Here is a 16,485-nt window from a genome sequence, read left to right as displayed (position 1 = left end):
CCCTGCGAGCTCCAGGCTGCTTAGCCTTCAACTCCTATATTTAGTCCAGCCCCCCTGTGCTATTTTGACTGCATGGCAGCCGTGTATAACTGGTCGGGGCCGCCACGCCTCCTTTTCTGCTTTCTCTCCGGCTCGCCTTCGCTCCCTTTCTTTTTCTCCCCTCTGCCCCCCCCTTTCCTGCTAAGCTGTCAGCAACTGCCCCCAAAAGCAGGAACAAAAGTCCCACCGCCCCTTCATGCCCTCGCCCCCCAAGCCCAGATGAAAGCAGAGCCAAAGTCTCCCTTCCGTGAGCGCCTTTCCTGCCTGTTGCTCGCCGTCTCGTCTCGCTTCTCCCCCCCGCTCGCCAAACTTCGGAGAGCTCGGAGCCGGGATTATGGGGCAAGCGGAGGAGCTGGCGCGGATTGCCAAGAAGCTGGATAAGATGGTGTCCAGGAAGAACCTGGTAAGACCCCCCCTTGCTCTGTGTGTGCTTGGGTTTAAACTTTGCAGCCTGGGTGTGCGTGCAGAGGAAAGGAAAAGGGAGAAACTCCAAGCGGGGCCTGGCGGGGAGGGCGGCTCGGTCTGCTTTGCAGCTTGACGGCCTGGAAATGAGAGGTCCCGTGCTCGGGGTGCTTGCAAACCTGCGGCTCAGGTCAGCCCCCCGAAAGGCAGAGCCAGGAGTATTCACCTTGGCGGCGATGGGAAAAGCCTTGTGGTGCCCAGCCGCCGCACGGTGCCCAAAGGATGCTGCTTTCTCCTTCCGCCCGCTTCACCTGGGTTTTGCCGCTTTCCTCGCTGTATTCAGAGTCGAGCAGGACTCTGGGCGCAGGGGAGCCCGTCCTCTCCGTGCATGGGCGAGTCAAGGCGGTCGGGTGCTATTGGAGTCGCCCCTCCACCCCAGCTCCGGGGCCGCCAGGGTTTGGAGAGGGGGGAGCGACAGGTGTTTGGCAGGAGACTGGTCTCGGGCAGGGGCTCGCAGGCCGGAGAGAAGGGCACGGGAGGGAAAGAGGGTTGGAAACAGCTGGGCGTCTTTTCTTTTTTTCACAAGAGCGTGCAAAAGCGCACAGCGGAGCGGGGTGGATCGGAGCATGACCCAGGGCTCTTGCACGTCACGGTGAAGTGGTTTGGACTCAGGGATAAGCAGTCCTTGAGAACAAACAGGACAGGTCTCTCCACCCTCCTGGAGCTCTTTGGGTGCCCTGGGAAAGCAAACAGGTTAGTGCAGGGGGGGCCCAGCCTGCTCCGGCTTCCCGCCCGCCCCCCTGAGGTCCCTGCTGCAGGGGCCAGGCGCTCAGCTGGTGTAAAGGGGCGTCTTTCTGGACTGCAATGGTAATGCCAGCCCAGGATCTGGCCCTTGCAGTCAGGATCAGGATCAGGATCAGGTCCAATGTGCAGCAGAGCAGAGGCAGGTCCTTGAAGTTAATGTTTGACTCTCCTTCTCGTGGCCTTTGTCCCAGTGCAACGCTGTTAACCCTCTGCAGGGCCGCCTGGCATCCACCCCTGCCCTGCCGGGCACCGCTTCCCTCCCCGGGGCGGAGGCACAGGGGAGGGCATCCACCCTGCACACCCATGAGCTCAGCCGCTCCGAGTGCGCGTGTGCGCACGTGTGTTTAAAAAAAAGGGGAAGGAGGTGAACAGCTTCTTTGCAGCACAGAATCGGCCCCGGGGCTGGGTGCCTTGCTGCAGGGGTGCTGGAGCCTCCCCGGGAGCAGCGCGTACATGCAACAAGCAGTCTGCTCTTCCCTGCACCTCGCGCCGTCACGAAATGCCAGCCTTTGGCCTTACTGCTGTCCACAGCCGCCGGCCGCTCGGTCTAGGCACCTCTTGCTCCTTGAGGTCGGTCTGTCCAAACGGAGCGTGTGCTGGGGGAGGCTGCGGGCGGTTTCCAGCTACTGACCGACCACGAGGCCCTCGACCCGCTCCCCAAGAGCAGAAGCCTGGACGTGGCGCATCGTAGGTGCCAGACTTTGCACGTGCGCCTATAAGCCTATCGCAGGTATGCCAGGAGCTCCCCAGGGGCAAACCCCTCGCAGTCCCACAGCCGCAGCTTCACCAGGGGCTGCTTCACGGGCAGAAATCAGAACGGGTTCAAGCAGGACCGGTGCTGACGCACGCCCGCAGCCCGTGTCCACGGCCGGACCTGTTACTTCTCCAGGTGCCACTTCCAGCTCGTGACACCTGTACAGTGGGAAGTTTCCAAAGCCGGAGATCTGATCCCTTGTTCGGAGGAGCGTGCGGAAAAGGGTACGCGGGGAACAACACCGGTCCTTGCCGAATGCCGAGCGCGAGCTTGAATGAGGTTGGGTTGTTGGTCACCTATGAAGCAAGACTGAAAACAAAAGGCAGAGTCACGCATACCTTGCAAAAGAAGCCTTCCCAACCCAGAGCTTAGCCAGTAGTCCTTGACGTGGACGTCGCAAGTGCTGGGAGGCAAAAGCAGAGGTGCCTGCCTGGGGTCCATCGCCCGTCTCTCCAGCTCCATAGCACCCTTGTGTCACCCTAGGTGATGGGAAAGGGTCAAAAGTGTCTTTGCTCATTTTTGCAGGCACTGACACCGGGCCGCAATGGGCCAGCTCTGTTCCCAAACTCTCAGGGGACGGGCATTTCAAGCTGGTGACGTTCAGGCCTCCAGAAAGGGACGTCTTGCAGCATGGGCGGTCTCAGACCTGCTGCTATAGGGTTTCTGCTGGGCTCTGGCACACCCCGAATTAGCCCCCAGCGTGAGTTTGTTGCATGTGGGTTGATGGACGGGAGCAAAACTGCCAACTTTGGAGGGAAATCTTTGTTTGACTGGCCAGGCCCAGGAATGCCAGCTAAGAGGCCTCAGGCTTTCTTCTTTTAACCTCAGGAGCAAGGCAGAGGATTTAACCCAGCTTCAACCATGAGGCACAGCAAGACAGAATGGGGACGATCCCTGGATAACCCCCGAACTTAAATGCTCCCAGGCCCAGGTGCTAGAAGAAACCATCCTGAGAGCGGTGGTCCTTTCAGGGCATGCACCGACTGGGCACTTCGGAGGCCAGGAAATGAACAGCGACTTGGATATCTGGAGCTCTATCGTTTGTGGCTAAATCTGAACTCGTCCTAAAGGGAGTTCGAGAAGCTGGGAGCCGGCGTGGCATGCTCTCCTTCCCGGCAGCCATCTCAAGGACCCAGACCAAAGCAACTCAAAGCACCGGTAGCCCCCTCCATCAACAGGAACAACTCTTGAGTCTATGCCCCCCTCCATCTCCTTGCTGTATTTTGGGGGACCGGTCTCCCCCTTGCACTCAGAGGTGCTGCTGTTAAATCAGGGGTGGGTTTGGCTACCGCCTCTGTCTGGATCCGGCTCTGTAGAGGGGGTCTAGTCCCAGGTGAGGACTAGCAGCTTTCCTGTGCTGCCTCGATGGCCCACCCTTCCTCCTGCCCTGCGCAGGGGCTGGGCCCGATGGCTGAGTGAGGTCCAACTTTCCGACGGCCCTAGGGTCTCCTCCTCGGGCGCGGAGCGGTGTGTCTACGCATGCACACGCACAGACGTGGTCTCTAAAAATACCAGGGGATGAACATTACACTGAGCTGAGCTCTGGGACTATATTTAGCCAGAGGCTAGAGCCAAGCTGCTGCTAGACTGAAGCACCGCTGACGTGCGCTGTCTCCCGGGCCGGGGGCTCGGGAAGCTGGGACCCCGTTTTGTTCCTCCCCTCGCTCCCAGTCCAAGCGAGCGCCAGCCTCCATTTCCCAGGGGAAGGCGAGGCGGGGAAACCAGTGCTCTGGGCTGTCTTGGAAGCTGGGAGTCCCCCTTTCCGGATGGGCCAAATTCGGCTGGCTCTCGGGCGTGACGCTGAGTCCGGCTCTTGGCCCCTGGCAGCCCGCGACGGGCACCTGGCAGCTGTCTCGGCGCTATCGGGCTGCGGCTCGGCGTCAGCTGCTGGCCTGCGGTTTCGGCAGGCGGGCTCCCACCGGAGGCATCCCTCTCCCCTCCGCGGCCCATCTCCCTCCTTGGCTGCCCTTCTGCGGGGAAGGTTCCTGGAGGAAGGAGCGAGCCAGGCCCCTCGTACATGGAGCACAAAAGCCGTCCTTTGTCCTGGCTTCGGGACCTGTAGCTTGCTCCGGCTCCCGGTTCTCCGCGGCCGAAATCCAGGCCTGGACTTGGCGCTTGTGCAAGGGAGCAGGGACCGTTGCAGGAGCGGGACCTTGCAGCTGCCAAGCAGCTGGATCTCCCCGTTTTGGGATGGGCTGGGAAAGCTCCCAGAAACGCGGGAAGGCTGGGCCTGGGCTCTCCCTCACATCTGCCGCTGCGGGCGCTCTCCCTGCATCAGGAAATCCAAAACATGAGCGTTTAAAAGCAAATCTGGGTCAAAATGTGTTTTCTTTTGACTCCTGCCTGCCAGGGAATGCTGTTAACTCTTCCCTTCCCCCTTCCTGCCGACGCGTAATCCTATAGGAACAGCTTCGAGGTGCGCGTGCCCATGGGTGTGCGTGTGTGGACCAGAAGAGGAAGGGGCTGGTTGGCCCCAAAGGGGGGATCTGTTGTTTGACCCTCCAATGCTCATGTATGTGGCTTTTGTCCATGCTAGGAAGGAGCACTTGACCTGCTGAAGGAGCTGAACAGCTACACCATGACCATCCAGCTGCTGCAGGTGAGGCGGATGGGGCGCGGGGGGAGGCATCTAGGGCTCCAGCCGATGAAGGGTTACTTGGATTTGAGGGAAGAGCCAGCCCCCACCTCCCCCTGCTCTTTTAAGCCCTGCACAGGTAGGCTGGCATGGATTAAAGGCATTTTAAAAGCAAGGAGGAGGCTGCTCCCTGGATCGTAGGAAAGCTGAGCCAACCACCCGAGCTTAATACCTCTCAGAGAAAGGCTGGAGAAAATCCCATCCCTTAAAATTCACCCTGCAGTCCCTTGAAAGGCACGGTCCAGCTCTGAAGTGACCGCTCTCGTTGCTGAGCAGGAGACACTGGGGTTTCTGGGCTGACTTCAAAAGCCCGCTCAGGTTGTCGCGCGGCGCGGGGTCTGCGAGATCTCCTGACAAGGGCCCTCCTGGAGCTCCCCCTTCATGCCACCCCCAGCGTGGAGCGGGGCAGTTTGCATCCATCCATCGAGGTTTATGCGGCCCATCTTGCCATACCAGCTGTGGGTCAGACTCCGGTCCAGCTATCAGGCACATAAGGGCACTTGGGCATCCTGCTCCCCCTGCTCAAACTGGCGAAAAGCCGTCGGTGCGAGAAGCTGGGTTGGTCTTTCCTCTCCTCCCTTGCTTTTCGGGGGCTTGGTTGTACGGTTCAGATGATGGCGTGTTGCCGAAGTAGATGGATCTGAGCAGGGTGGGACAGCATCCCAGTTGGGTGCCCGAGTCGGTGTAGATGCTCCCTAGGTAAATCCGTGCTCCTCGTGAGGCTGTCAGTGCTCTGCTGTAGGTGGAGACCGGAGGCGTCGAAGGGCGGAGGACTTCCCCGAGGTTATACAGGGAATGGGCAGCAGGGCGGAAAGCTGACCCCACATCTCTAAGGCCCCGTGCCCTTGCCCCTGCTCCCCTTCCTCCCCACGCAGCCGTCCTCTCCGACGTGCCTTGCACTAACCCGCTGTCCTTGTGCACTCCCAGACCACACGGATCGGCGTGGCTGTCAACTCCATCCGCAAGCACTGCTCCGACGAGGAGGTGGCAGCCCTGGCAAAGCTGCTCATCAAGAACTGGAAGCGGCTGCTGGGTGAGAGACCCCGAAGGCATCTCTGCTTCGAAAGCTGGCCTCCTCCCCCCAGACTTCCTTGGGCGCCCGAGCTGCGAAGTCCCGAACCCCTTTCCAGCCTCTCTGCTCTTGGTCCTCGGGGCTGGACGGAGACCCGTAGTGGCCAGTTTGGGAGGAGGGTCATTTTGTGGCTTACTGAAGTCACGGTTCGGTGCGGCTGGGAGGATGGGTGGAGAGGGTGAGGTCCGCAGACTCCCTGCTGTGCCAGGTCTCAGGCCCACAAACAGGCAGCTCAGCCCCGCGCTGTAGCCCCTCTTCCCTGCACCAGCCCTGACCCTGCACCTCGTCGGCGGTCGTCCTTGATAATCCGGTCCTGGGACTCTGCACAAGTCCTGCCAATGCAGCGCGGACTTGCAGCTCCTGGCTTAGTCCGACCGGGATGAAATCGTTGTCAAGTTGGCCAAGTGTCATGCCCCCTTCTCCTGTGTTAGTCTGGTCACTGATGGCCTGCCTGATTTGCCCGCAGACTCCTCGGGGACCCAGAAGAAAGAGAAGGACGTGGAAGGTCAGAAGGATAAAAAGGAGAAAGAGAAAAGACTCGACTTTTCCAGCTGGCAGCCCGAAGGGGCCGACTCCCGCGGGCTGGAGCCCTGCAAAAGCCCGACCGAGAAGCACAAGAAGAAGCACAAAGAAAGGTATGAGGGTTCATGGTCCTTCTGCGGCTGTCATGGGTGGACTACATGTCCCAGGATGCACCACTTGGAGCATGGAAAGTGGGGCATCATGGGAGTTGCAGTCTGCCCAGGTTGGGGAGCACATAGCGGAGCATGGACGTTTGGGGGGGATGCTCCTTGTTTCCAATGCAAAACCAGAATGGGCGAGCCAAGCGGGCCGCTGTCAGGGGAGCGATGAGCCGTCCCAGACCCCAAATCTCATGTCAGAAGCCATGCTCGGACTGCAGCTTTTCTCCTCCGCCTGCCGCATGACTGGGGTGGGGGAAAGCATCCTGTCTGCTTTACCGGTGTGGACCCCCGATTCACCAGGATGGGGACTAAGGGCCTGGTTGTAGGAGCCTTTGCTTGACGACCCAACCCTGACTGCAGAGGGGGTCCAGACCCCACCTCCATCTCCTGGTCCCTGGCGAGCCAGTGCCAGAGCGCCGATGAGATGCAAGTCTCTTGCGTGCCCTGTTCACCTGGTCCTCACCCCTGTAAGAGCTGAGCATCTGCCTATGAGGCAGGGCTGTGCTAGTCGCCCCATCGCACTGAGATCGAGAAACAAAGTCCTTCCCCCCGGGGCTGCGGAGGAGCACAGACTTGAACCCGGCTCTTTCTAGCCCATGGAAACTGCCTTGACCACAGGAGCTTCCTTCTGCTCTGCAGACTTGGCTGCTTTCCTGTCAAGGCCACCAGGTTTTCTAGCTGCATGCAGTCCCCCTGCAACTCATCCTCTTGATCCAAGGCAAAGTTCCCCCTGAAGTGAGTGGGATTAGGATTTGGCCTTGCTGAAAGATCATCCTTGCATTCAAGAGTCATTTTGCATCTTTTCCTCCTCTTTTAAAGAGACCTGTCTGACCGCAAGGCTCTCGATGCGCTTCCGGGCTCAAAGAAGCATTCATCGGAGCAGAAGCAGGACAGGTAAACGCCCCCCGTACCGCGTGGGCCTGGGCAGGGGGTGAGGGGAAGACACGTTAGCGTAAGCTTCTCCAGTGGGATGGATGTGGTCTCTCCTGGCATGGCCTGCTTTGCACTGTCAACCCAAACCTTCTGCTTTCCCATAAGGCCAACGCAGCCTTTTCTATCCCCAATCCCTCTGTTTCCCAGAGAAGAGCAGCCAGCTCTTCTCAGGACCCCACTTCTCAGACCTCCCCTCTTTCTCTCCAGGAAATCCAGCAAGCCAGGCTCTCACCCGGCGCCCCCAAAGAGCCACTCTGCGGACAGCAAGCACGACAGGTACTGGCTCACGCCCCTGCAAACCCTCCCTTTGGGGCACAGAGCTCAGAGCCACTTTTCAGAGCATCTCGCTGTGTCTGAAGGGTATTGTTTTAAGTGTACTTGTGAACTAAGCTTCATGACGGCCTGTGAGTTACTGAAGTAGCAGGGTCTCTGTTCTGGAGATGGGGAAACTGAGGCACAAGTGTTATGTGGCTATTTCTGGGTCACCGAAAGCCCGCTGAGATCAGTAGACTTCCCGTCGTCTTCGGTGGGCCCTGGATAAAGTCCACAGCTGCAGCTAGGGACAGAAACCCAGGATCCCCCTGATATCCGCACAGGCACGGTTGCCCCTGCGTGAACACACAGCACAGGGGAAGGCAGCTGGACGTGGTCCCTCCTCTTTGTCCCACCCCGTTATCTCATCGGTGCCATGGTTGAGACCCGTTCAGCAATGGGAAGTGATACAGCAGGTTCCCAGGGGCTCGTAATCAGCTACTGAGCACGTGGCGGGGCGAGCAGGAGCTCTCCCTGCTGCAGCACTGTACGTGGGGGCGTCTCGAGCCCCCGGGCTCGGCAGCGGGGAGCGCTCGGCGGGGGCACGTCACTTGCCTCCAGCGCTCGGGAATGGCACTGCAAGGAGGATGGTGTCCTCTGCCGCTACGTGGGCCGGCGCGGTGCAGGAGGACGGACTGGACGGCCGTGCCGGTCACTTTGGGGCTATTCCTGCCCTTTGCGCGTCTCTGCACCACGCGAGGGGAATGCCACGGAGCGGTCAGCATGTGTGCCCAGGCAGCGGCAGGCTGGCCTGATGGACGCTGGCTGTGCACGAGGAATGGGGCTGGGGGCACAGTGCTGGGGGCGTCCCCATAGCTAACGTCTCTCCTCTCTGTTCGCACCGTGCAGAGAGTCCAGCGACTCCAGGGGCTCCTCTGCTGCCTCTAAGAAGTCGCCCTCAGACAGCAAGAAGGAGAGGTGGGTGTTTCCTGGCTTGCTTGTGGCTTCTCCCTGGTGCAGAGGTGTGCCCACCTCAGGAGACCTCCCCTCCCGCACAGAATCACTGACAAGGGGGGTGGAAGGGACCTCAGGAGGTCTCACCTAGTCCAGTCCCCTGCTCCCAGCAGGACCAGCCCCAGCTACATCATCCCGGCCAAGGCTTTGTCTACCCGGGTCTTGAAAACCTCCAAGGAGGGAGAGTCCACCACCTCTCTGGGGAGCCTGGTCCAGTGCTTTACTACCCTCTTTGTGAGAGTTTTTCCTAATATCCAACCTCCACTTCCCTTGCTGCAGCCTGAGCCCATTGCTCCCTGTCCTGTCACCAGCCCCCACTGAGACCAGTCCAGCGCCATCCTCTTTGCAGCCCCCCTGCAGGGAGGTGACGGCTGCTGTCAAATCCCACCTTTGTCTTCTCTTCTGCAGACTAAATCAGCCCAGTTCCCTCGGCCTCTCCTCACCAGTCCTGTCCCCCTGCCCACAACCATTTTCCTTGCCTTCTGCTGGACTCTCTGCAATGTGTCCACATCCTTTCTACAGTGGGGGCCCACAGCTGGACACAGGACTCCAGATGTGGCCTCCCCAGAGCCGAATAGAGGGGAAGAATCACTGCCCTGGATCTGCTGGCATCGCTCCTGCCCATGCAGCCCAGGATGCCGGTAGCCGTCTTGGCACCAAGGGCACAGTGCTGGCTCCTATTGATCTTCTTGTCCCCTGTCCCCCCCAGGTCCTTTTCTGCAGAGCTGCTGCCCAGCCCGTTGCCCCCAGCCTGCACTGGGTCAAGGGGTTGCTCCCTCCTCAGTGCAGGACTTTGCACTTGTCCTTGTCGAACCTCAGGAGATTTCTTTTGGTGCAATTCTCCAACATCTCCCTCCCATCTGATCTGCATGTCCCCCCTCCACGGAACAAGGTGCCCTGGGAGCCAGCTCAGGCACGTGGGCATCTGTCTTGTCATCCATGGCCACTACCTCTCAGCTTCAGGGAGCGTGTCCACCTTAAACCCTTGTTCTCAGTACCGTGTCTTCTCCCCAACTTCTCTTCTAGGAGAGACTCCGCAGACTCAAAATCTTCCAGCAGCACAGCTGCCTCCTCCTCTTCCACCCCTCCAAAGAGGCTGTCGTTGGAAAGGTAGCGCTGCATCTGGTTCTGCTAGCTGCTCACACCGAACCCTGGGGAGATGAGGGTGGCCCCTGGGTGGGCGATGTGAGGATCCAGGGTTTAATTTCCCCTGGCAGAAGTGAATACCTCACTGCCACTGCTACCTGCAATGACTGAAGGGGGCTGCTGGGATCTGAGGGGCCCCCTTGTAGCTCCAAGGTGGGTGGTGTTGCCTGAACCCGGGACAAATTCACAGCCTGGGACAACCCTAATGAAAGGCAATGGGAAGATTCCTATAACTGCGGCAGGGGCTGGGATGGGTGCTTCACGCCGACCGATAACCCATCAGGTGCTCATCCAGCACCGTCTCAGCCTGCTCCAGATCCTGAGACAGAGCCCATCACCCTGCTACCCAGCCCAGGGCAAAGCTGGTGCTGTGGTCACCGGAGCACCTTGCCTGGCGTTGCATTCACTAATGCTTCTCTGTGTTGCAACCCCAGGAGGCCGTCTGCAGGCTCCAGCCCAGTTGCTGCTCGGAAGAGCTCCAGCGATGGCAGAGAGGAGAGGTACAGGAGCGTGGTGATGCCTACTAGCCGTGGCGGAGCTGGAGGGCACGCAGCCTCCGTGGCCCAGTGAGGGAGGGGGTGGATGCCCCGTGCAAGCGAATGCTGTCCACTCTCCATGGCCCAGTAGTGAGAGCAGTGATTCTCAAGGGGTTGAGACTCAAGACACCCCCTTGTTAGACTCAGGGCACCCCCTGGAAAATGCCAGCTCTTAGCTTTCCCTTGGGTAAAACCGCTCTGGACTCGCTGGGTGAATCCCGTGTAGCCGTTTGCAGCCCTAACAGGGATCATGTCATGGGACACCCCTAAAAGGATCTTGCATCAGCCTGGTTGAGAATCACTGAGTCCGAGCACGTGCCTGGAGCTTGAGAGACACGGGTTCAAGTCCCTGCCTCACCACGGACTTGGTCTCTCCATGCTTCTGTGTTGCATGGCTACCGTGAGGGTGAATCCTCCAGAGACAGGGGCTGAGAGCACGCTGGAAGGAGTCGTTATAGCCCCAAAGCAGGAAAGGGGCTGCAGAGGAGGAAGAGGAAGGTCCAAGCAGTATTGCTGTCCCCGTGAGAGATGTGTAGGACCCAGCATGGGTTGGAGGTGTGCATTCAGCCCCTCTTGGCATTGGAGAGTGGGAGCTCTGGGGGCCTTGTGCAGAAGCAGACGGGGGCATGGAAGTAGCCCTGTCCCCTCCATTGAGTTGCACAGGGAAGCTGCTTTGGTAAGCACAGGGAGCCCACCCGATCCAGGCTCATGGGGAAGGGTCCTTGTGTCCTTCTTTGCAGACAGAACAGCAGCAAATCCAAACCGGAGACACCCAAGACACCCACGAGCCCCTCCAGCCCCACGTTCGCCCCTAGCACCTGCCTCCTGGCCCCCTGCTACCTCACAGGAGACTCCATCCGGGACAAGTGCATCGAGATGCTCACAGCTGCCCTGAAGATGGATGGTGAGCGAGCGCTGCAACCACGCGCGGCCCTGCCCTCGTGCCAAACCCGGCAGTGAGGCACCGAGCCCCGCTGCTACCCCTCTCGATGTCCCTGCCTCTGGCATGCTTGAGAGCAGCCATGGGAGAAGCCCTTCGTCTGTGCGATGCCCTCTACCCTGATGGGGTTGGCATGGGTGGCCCATGCCTCTCTGGAGCTTGCCGGGGTGCCAGGGAAGCAGCGTAGACGTGACCCAAAAATAGGAGCTGGATGAGGGCAGCTGTGTTGCTCTCCGAGTGCCGCATCTGGAGAGCAGGTGGCAGCTGAATGGCTTTAGTCCTTGGTTTGGTTGCTCATCCCTGGTGCAAGCACATTGACTTCTGCCACGCCGCCCTTTTACACCTACGTGTCTTATTTGCAGAGACACCGTCACAGTCAGGGGGGCCCAAATGTAACCTGCCAGCTTCTTCCTTGTCCCCGCTGCAAAAGCCGTGTCAGCCGCTCTCTGCATTTCCAATGCAGCAGATTGTGGCTAGTAAGAGCAACCTTACAATAGCAAATCCGTGCGAGTGGGCCAGGGTGCCCGAGTGGGGAAAAAACTGTGGTTAAGTCCAGTTTCCAGCTGACTGGCTAGGAGCATTTTTGTTTAAAAAGTGCTTTGAAGATGCTTTTTCCTCCCCACCGGGATTCTGAGTGTTTCATGCCTCCCCCTCTCCTTAGATGACTACAAGGAGTTTGGCGTCAACTGTGAGAAGATGGCTTCGGAAATGGAAGATCATATCCTTTGCTGCAGGGATGGCGGAGGCTTGGCCCGGGCACGTGGTCCGGCAGCAAAAAGCTCCCACTCGGGTCATTCACGTAGATTCAAATGACGCAGCAGGGGCCCAGGGATGCCAGAAGCCCCGGCTGTGGTCCAGCAGCCGCCTCGATGGCAACACCATCCACCAAATGCCTGCAGAGACCCCCTCCAGCCCTTCGCTGCCCTAGGGAGCGGCCGTCTCCCAAACCGTATCAAGCGGGTGTCTCTTGCAGGGTGCCCAAACCCAGGCTATTTTGCACCCCAATCGCTGCAGGGGACTGCAGCTTTAGGCAACTTGTGCTGTGAGCAGGCACTGCCGCCTGACCAAGTGGGCTCCTGAGCCCCGGCGGATGAGGGGTAATGCCCAACACACTGGTGCAGGTATCCAGAAGTCAGCAAGAGCTTCCCAGCCGCGAGGCTTGGGGTGCTATTGCTTCAGCTCCCCTGGCTGCAAGACATGGCAATTTGCCTGTGCGTTGGCTTGTCATACCAAGGGTCTTTGCAAGCCAGAAGCTTTGGGGAAACCCCAAGTTATTTTCCAGCCTTGTAGGAGCTGGTGCAAAGCAGAGTTAGGGTGGATAAACTGCCAGCCCTCCCCAGGGAGAGGCTGGACCACGCATGTCCTAAGCCCCGCATGAGACCAAAGGGGACTAGATGTCAACACAACTGGGTCCAAACCTGGCCTGGGTTAAATGGAAGTAGCTCTAGGCCCATTTCCCCACAAGCCTGGCATGTCTGGGTCTCTTGAAAAGCTTTCGGGGGGGCTTGCTTGAACCCCAGTGTCCAAACCAAAAGGCGGGGAGCAGGAGCCCTGGGGAACCAGAGGCTGCAGCCCAGCCCGGTGGGGGACACCCAGCCCCTGCAGACGTGCTGTTCCCAGCGGTTCGGCCCACACCCCCGGCTCTTGTTCCTTGACGGGGCCACATATCTTCCAGGAGCTGAAGAGCACAGACATGAAGTACCGCAACCGCGTCCGGAGCAGGATCAGTAACCTGAAGGACCCCAAGAACCCCAACCTGCGGAGGAACGTGTTGTGCGGAGCCATCGTGCCCAGCCTCATTGCTCGGATGACCGCCGAGGTAAAGAGCGGGGTGGGGAAGACCCTGGAGACCGATGCGTGGAGGCGGTGGCTCCGGGAGAGACCAGTTCCTTTCCTGGCATCCCCGATGCAAGCCGGGCAGAGCCTCGCCTCGCGGGGAGGCGACAGTGGACTGCAGGCCAGCAGGTGCTGGTGGCAGGACTGGATGAGCCGTTGCCATCCATGTTGCATCGTGAGAGACCGGCAGAAGCAACTCCCCTGCAAGGGTGGGACAGGGTCCCTGTGTCGGCCAGTCTGGGGGACGCCTGAGGGGCTTCTGATCTGACTCCTGGTGCAGGAAGGGTGGTTGGGCTTGGGGGTCTATAACCCGCGTGCACTGGTGTGAGAGATGGACCCAAGGGAAGATGCTAGAGCACTGCCTCCAGCAATGTCCCTGTTCATCACAGGAGATGGCGAGCGACGAGCTGAAGGAGCTGAGGAACGCCATGACCCAGGAGGCCATCCGGGAGCACCAGATGGCAAAGACGGGTGGCACCGTCACCGACCTCTTCCAGTGCGGCAAGTGCAGGAAGAAGAACTGCACCTACAACCAGGTGACGGGAGTCCTCGGGGCATCGTGTCCGTGCCCTCCTGGCCTGAGCCCCGGCGGGAAGGCAAGCCGCCTCTCCTATGCGTGGTCCCTGCTGACTGCGGCGCTGTTTCCTCCTCAGGTCCAGACCCGCAGCGCGGACGAGCCCATGACGACCTTTGTGCTGTGTAACGAGTGCGGGAACCGCTGGAAGGTCAGTCCCCACTGCTCCCCCTTGATGGGAGCGCACGGCAATTGCTTTATAGTTTCATAGTTTCTGGGGTCGGAAGGGACCTGAGTAGATCGTCTTTAGATCAAGGCCAGGCAACCTCTGCCAGCCGTGGGCCAGAATGACCCATCGAGGAGCGGGGGCCAGGACCGCTGTCCCCGCGGCAGCACAAAGAAATCGCCCATAGCCAGATCCCTCTGCTGATGAAAACCTACATCTCAGCCTGGATCCAGAGGTGCCACGGGCCAGATCCAGCCCATGGGCCATAAGCTGCCACCTCCTGCACTGGGCGGCAGCATCCGTGGCACCCACACCCACCGTGGGCTCTACACCACCGTGCCCGCTTCTCCCCTACGTGGTCCATGTGTTGCAGACAGTGCAGGGCCTTCATGCCACCGTCCTGCAGAAGTCCACTGCTCATCCCCCGACCGTGAGCCCCCTTTCCCCGTGTAGGACGTGCTCTAAAACGCCGGGCCCGTTTCCATCGCATGCTCTTGGCTTCTCCGTCTGAGAGCCTAAAAATACAACAGCATTTGCCCTTCTGCATTTCCAAACCGGCCTGCGTGAAGCTTGGCATGGTTCATGCATCAGTCAAGCAGCTGCCTCTGGCCCCAGCGGGACAGGAGCCGCTAACATCTTGCTTCTCGTGTGGGCTTGCTTGTCTTCCAGTTCTGCTGACGGCGCTCGCCTTTGCCTGCGAGCGACGAGTAGAGAAGATCGCGCCTGACCGCCAAGGAGAGCGCAGCGCCTGGGACTTGTTCCTTCGGGGCTGCCCCCGCGGGCCTCGGGGCCAGGAGGCTCGAGGCAAGGGTGCCGCCTGCTAGAAGACTGCTTTTTGGCTGTACATACTTTGAACGGCGCCGTCCCTTGGGAGGGCCTCTTAGACCCTTGTAGCGCGGCTCCGGGAAAGGAGCACGTGCGTGGAGCGTGACCACGGCGAAGGCGAGGGCGCCGAGGGCTTTGGGGTGTTTTTCCTGCCATCCTTGACCTCACCGAAAAGAGCCTCGTGGGGTCCGGGCCTGCCACTTATGCTCTTCTTGTTCGTTTCCAAGCTTGAGCTGAGCCCTGTTTTATTGTTAGGAGCTGGATACACCCTGACTTCCAGCTGTGTAGGACAATGCACGCGGGGAAAGCAAATTCCCTTGAGATACGTGGGGGGGTGTTGCTAACCCAAGCTCCAGGGAATTTTTGTTTTCAGTGGCCCAGTCTTCCCCGTCCCAGGGACTTGTGCTTGTTTCCCAGAGTCATCCTGGGTAAGGGAAGCAAGCGTTTCACCTCCTGCCCTGCCTCCGGCTAGGAATAAGCAAAATCTTCCACGACTGCAGCAGATGTCTTGTCTAGCATGAGCCACCCGGGGGCACTGACAGCACGTCACAGCCGGCCCCTCAATGCAGCGGCTGAGATGGGCGGGGGCTTTCCCCGGGTTCGGCTGCTCCAGCCCTGGGGGTCGAGCCCCTGACTTCTGCTCCAACGAGCCGACGATGGGTACCGAATGCCAGGAGATGTGGTTCCAGCTCTGGGATGCCACGAGAAGAAGCCGGCTCTGCACCAGTGCAGGGCACTGTGCAAGGCAACCTGCCCCGCAGCCGTGCAGGGAATGACCCTTGCGTGCCAGCCCCCGTGGGTGCTCCAGATGACACCCCCGTTGCATGCTGCTCCCTCTCCCTTTGCCACGACCTAGGGCTGCAGGGGGGACTTGCCCCCACTCCCAGCCTGGTGACAACAGCTCTGCAGGGGAGGCAGCCTGCAAAACCTTGTCTGCAAAGGGGTGTCTACAGGTGTGGGGGGGAGATGCCAGTCTGCCCGTGGGAGGCGCGTGCCGGAGGGCAACCCTAGCCATCCGCTGCAAAGCTCCACTTGCTAACGTAGGCTGGATTGAAGCACAAAGCTTGTAAACCGGGAAGGAGGGACTGGCCTTTGCTCTGCCTCGCCACCACCGCTCCAGTCCAGGGCACTGGGAATACCCCGGCCTCTGTGGGACAGCGCAGCGATCCTGGTCGCATTCAACACACCCTCTTTCTGCACAAAACGGGTGCCAAGTCAGGCTTAAATACCCATGTTGGTGGGTATCTTTGTCCCAGCGGTGATGGGATGTAAAATGAAATAAGCATTGTCCCTGCTTCCTGGGACTGCAGCACCCCCTCCCCTTAGCCGCTCAGATGCTCTTTGTTGTAAATAATCGCACCCCTTCGTTGTGGTTGCCTTTGCATATCCTAATGGAGGAAGGGAAGACCCCAGGAGAGCCGGGTAAGGAGCAGAAACCACACGGAGGTGGGAAGAGGGCTGACCCTAATGGGGGGAGACCAGAGCTGCCACCCCTTCCGTTCTCAGGCCTTGCATGCCGGCTCGCCTTCCTCCTCCTCTCTCCATCAGCCAGCTGCCCCCTCCCGTGTGCTGCGTGTGGACTTCCTCCAACTATATCCTGGGGGGAAAAACGAGGGAGAAAATCTTTAGCCTTCGAGCAATAAAAGTGTACCAAGCACCCACTGGCTGTCTCGAGTATTTTCCCTTCTGGAAGATGGCACGCTGGATCCGCGTGTGCAGCTCCGTGGTGCTGTTGGGGAAGGGGGCGGTGGTGCTTCTCCAGTCTCCTCTGGCAATAATCCACATTATCAGTGTCTGCTGAACAGCAGTGAACATGCGGGTCTGGGTAAGAGCCCGGGATTGCATTTGACAGGCAAGTCCAGGCACAGCCTGGG

The 16,485-nt window shown here is 59.8% G+C and overlaps 1 protein-coding gene across 1 annotated transcript; it reads left to right on the top strand.

The window, feature by feature from the left end:
• TCEA3 (transcription elongation factor A3) lies at positions 1 to 16,271 on the top strand. Its single transcript, XM_019512527.1, has 15 exons — positions 1 to 442; positions 4,536 to 4,598; positions 5,562 to 5,667; positions 6,173 to 6,341; positions 7,209 to 7,283; positions 7,530 to 7,598; positions 8,484 to 8,552; positions 9,615 to 9,698; positions 10,169 to 10,234; positions 11,011 to 11,174; positions 11,872 to 11,928; positions 12,875 to 13,029; positions 13,436 to 13,582; positions 13,700 to 13,771; positions 14,456 to 16,271. Exons 1-15 carry the CDS (start codon positions 374 to 376, stop codon positions 14,462 to 14,464), a joined length of 1,374 nt encoding a protein of 457 aa, XP_019368072.1. The 5' UTR covers positions 1 to 373; the 3' UTR covers positions 14,465 to 16,271.
• The last annotated feature ends 214 nt before the right edge of the window (positions 16,272 to 16,485 follow it).

This window comes from Gavialis gangeticus, unplaced genomic scaffold (assembly GCF_001723915.1).
Source record: "Gavialis gangeticus isolate Ggan-Ray unplaced genomic scaffold, GavGan_comp1, whole genome shotgun sequence".
In the NCBI taxonomy this organism is placed as follows: domain Eukaryota; kingdom Metazoa; phylum Chordata; order Crocodylia; family Gavialidae; genus Gavialis; species Gavialis gangeticus.
The sequence above is the reverse complement of the archived record's forward strand: the minus strand, read 5'-3'. Positions and strand labels throughout refer to the sequence as shown.

What these genes read in the sequence shown, in the direction of transcription:
- TCEA3 (XM_019512527.1), top strand. Translation starts at nt 374, where the DNA reads ATGGGGCAAGCGGAGGAGCTGGCGCGGATTGCCAAGAAGCTGGATAAG. An exon ending in TCAGACAGCAAGAAGGAGAG is followed by an intron (nt 8,553 to 9,614) that starts GTGGGTGTTTCC and finishes CTTCTCTTCTAG; the next exon opens with GAGAGACTCCGCAGACTCAA. An exon ending in TTGCTCGGATGACCGCCGAG is followed by an intron (nt 13,030 to 13,435) that starts GTAAAGAGCGGG and finishes TGTTCATCACAG; the next exon opens with GAGATGGCGAGCGACGAGCT.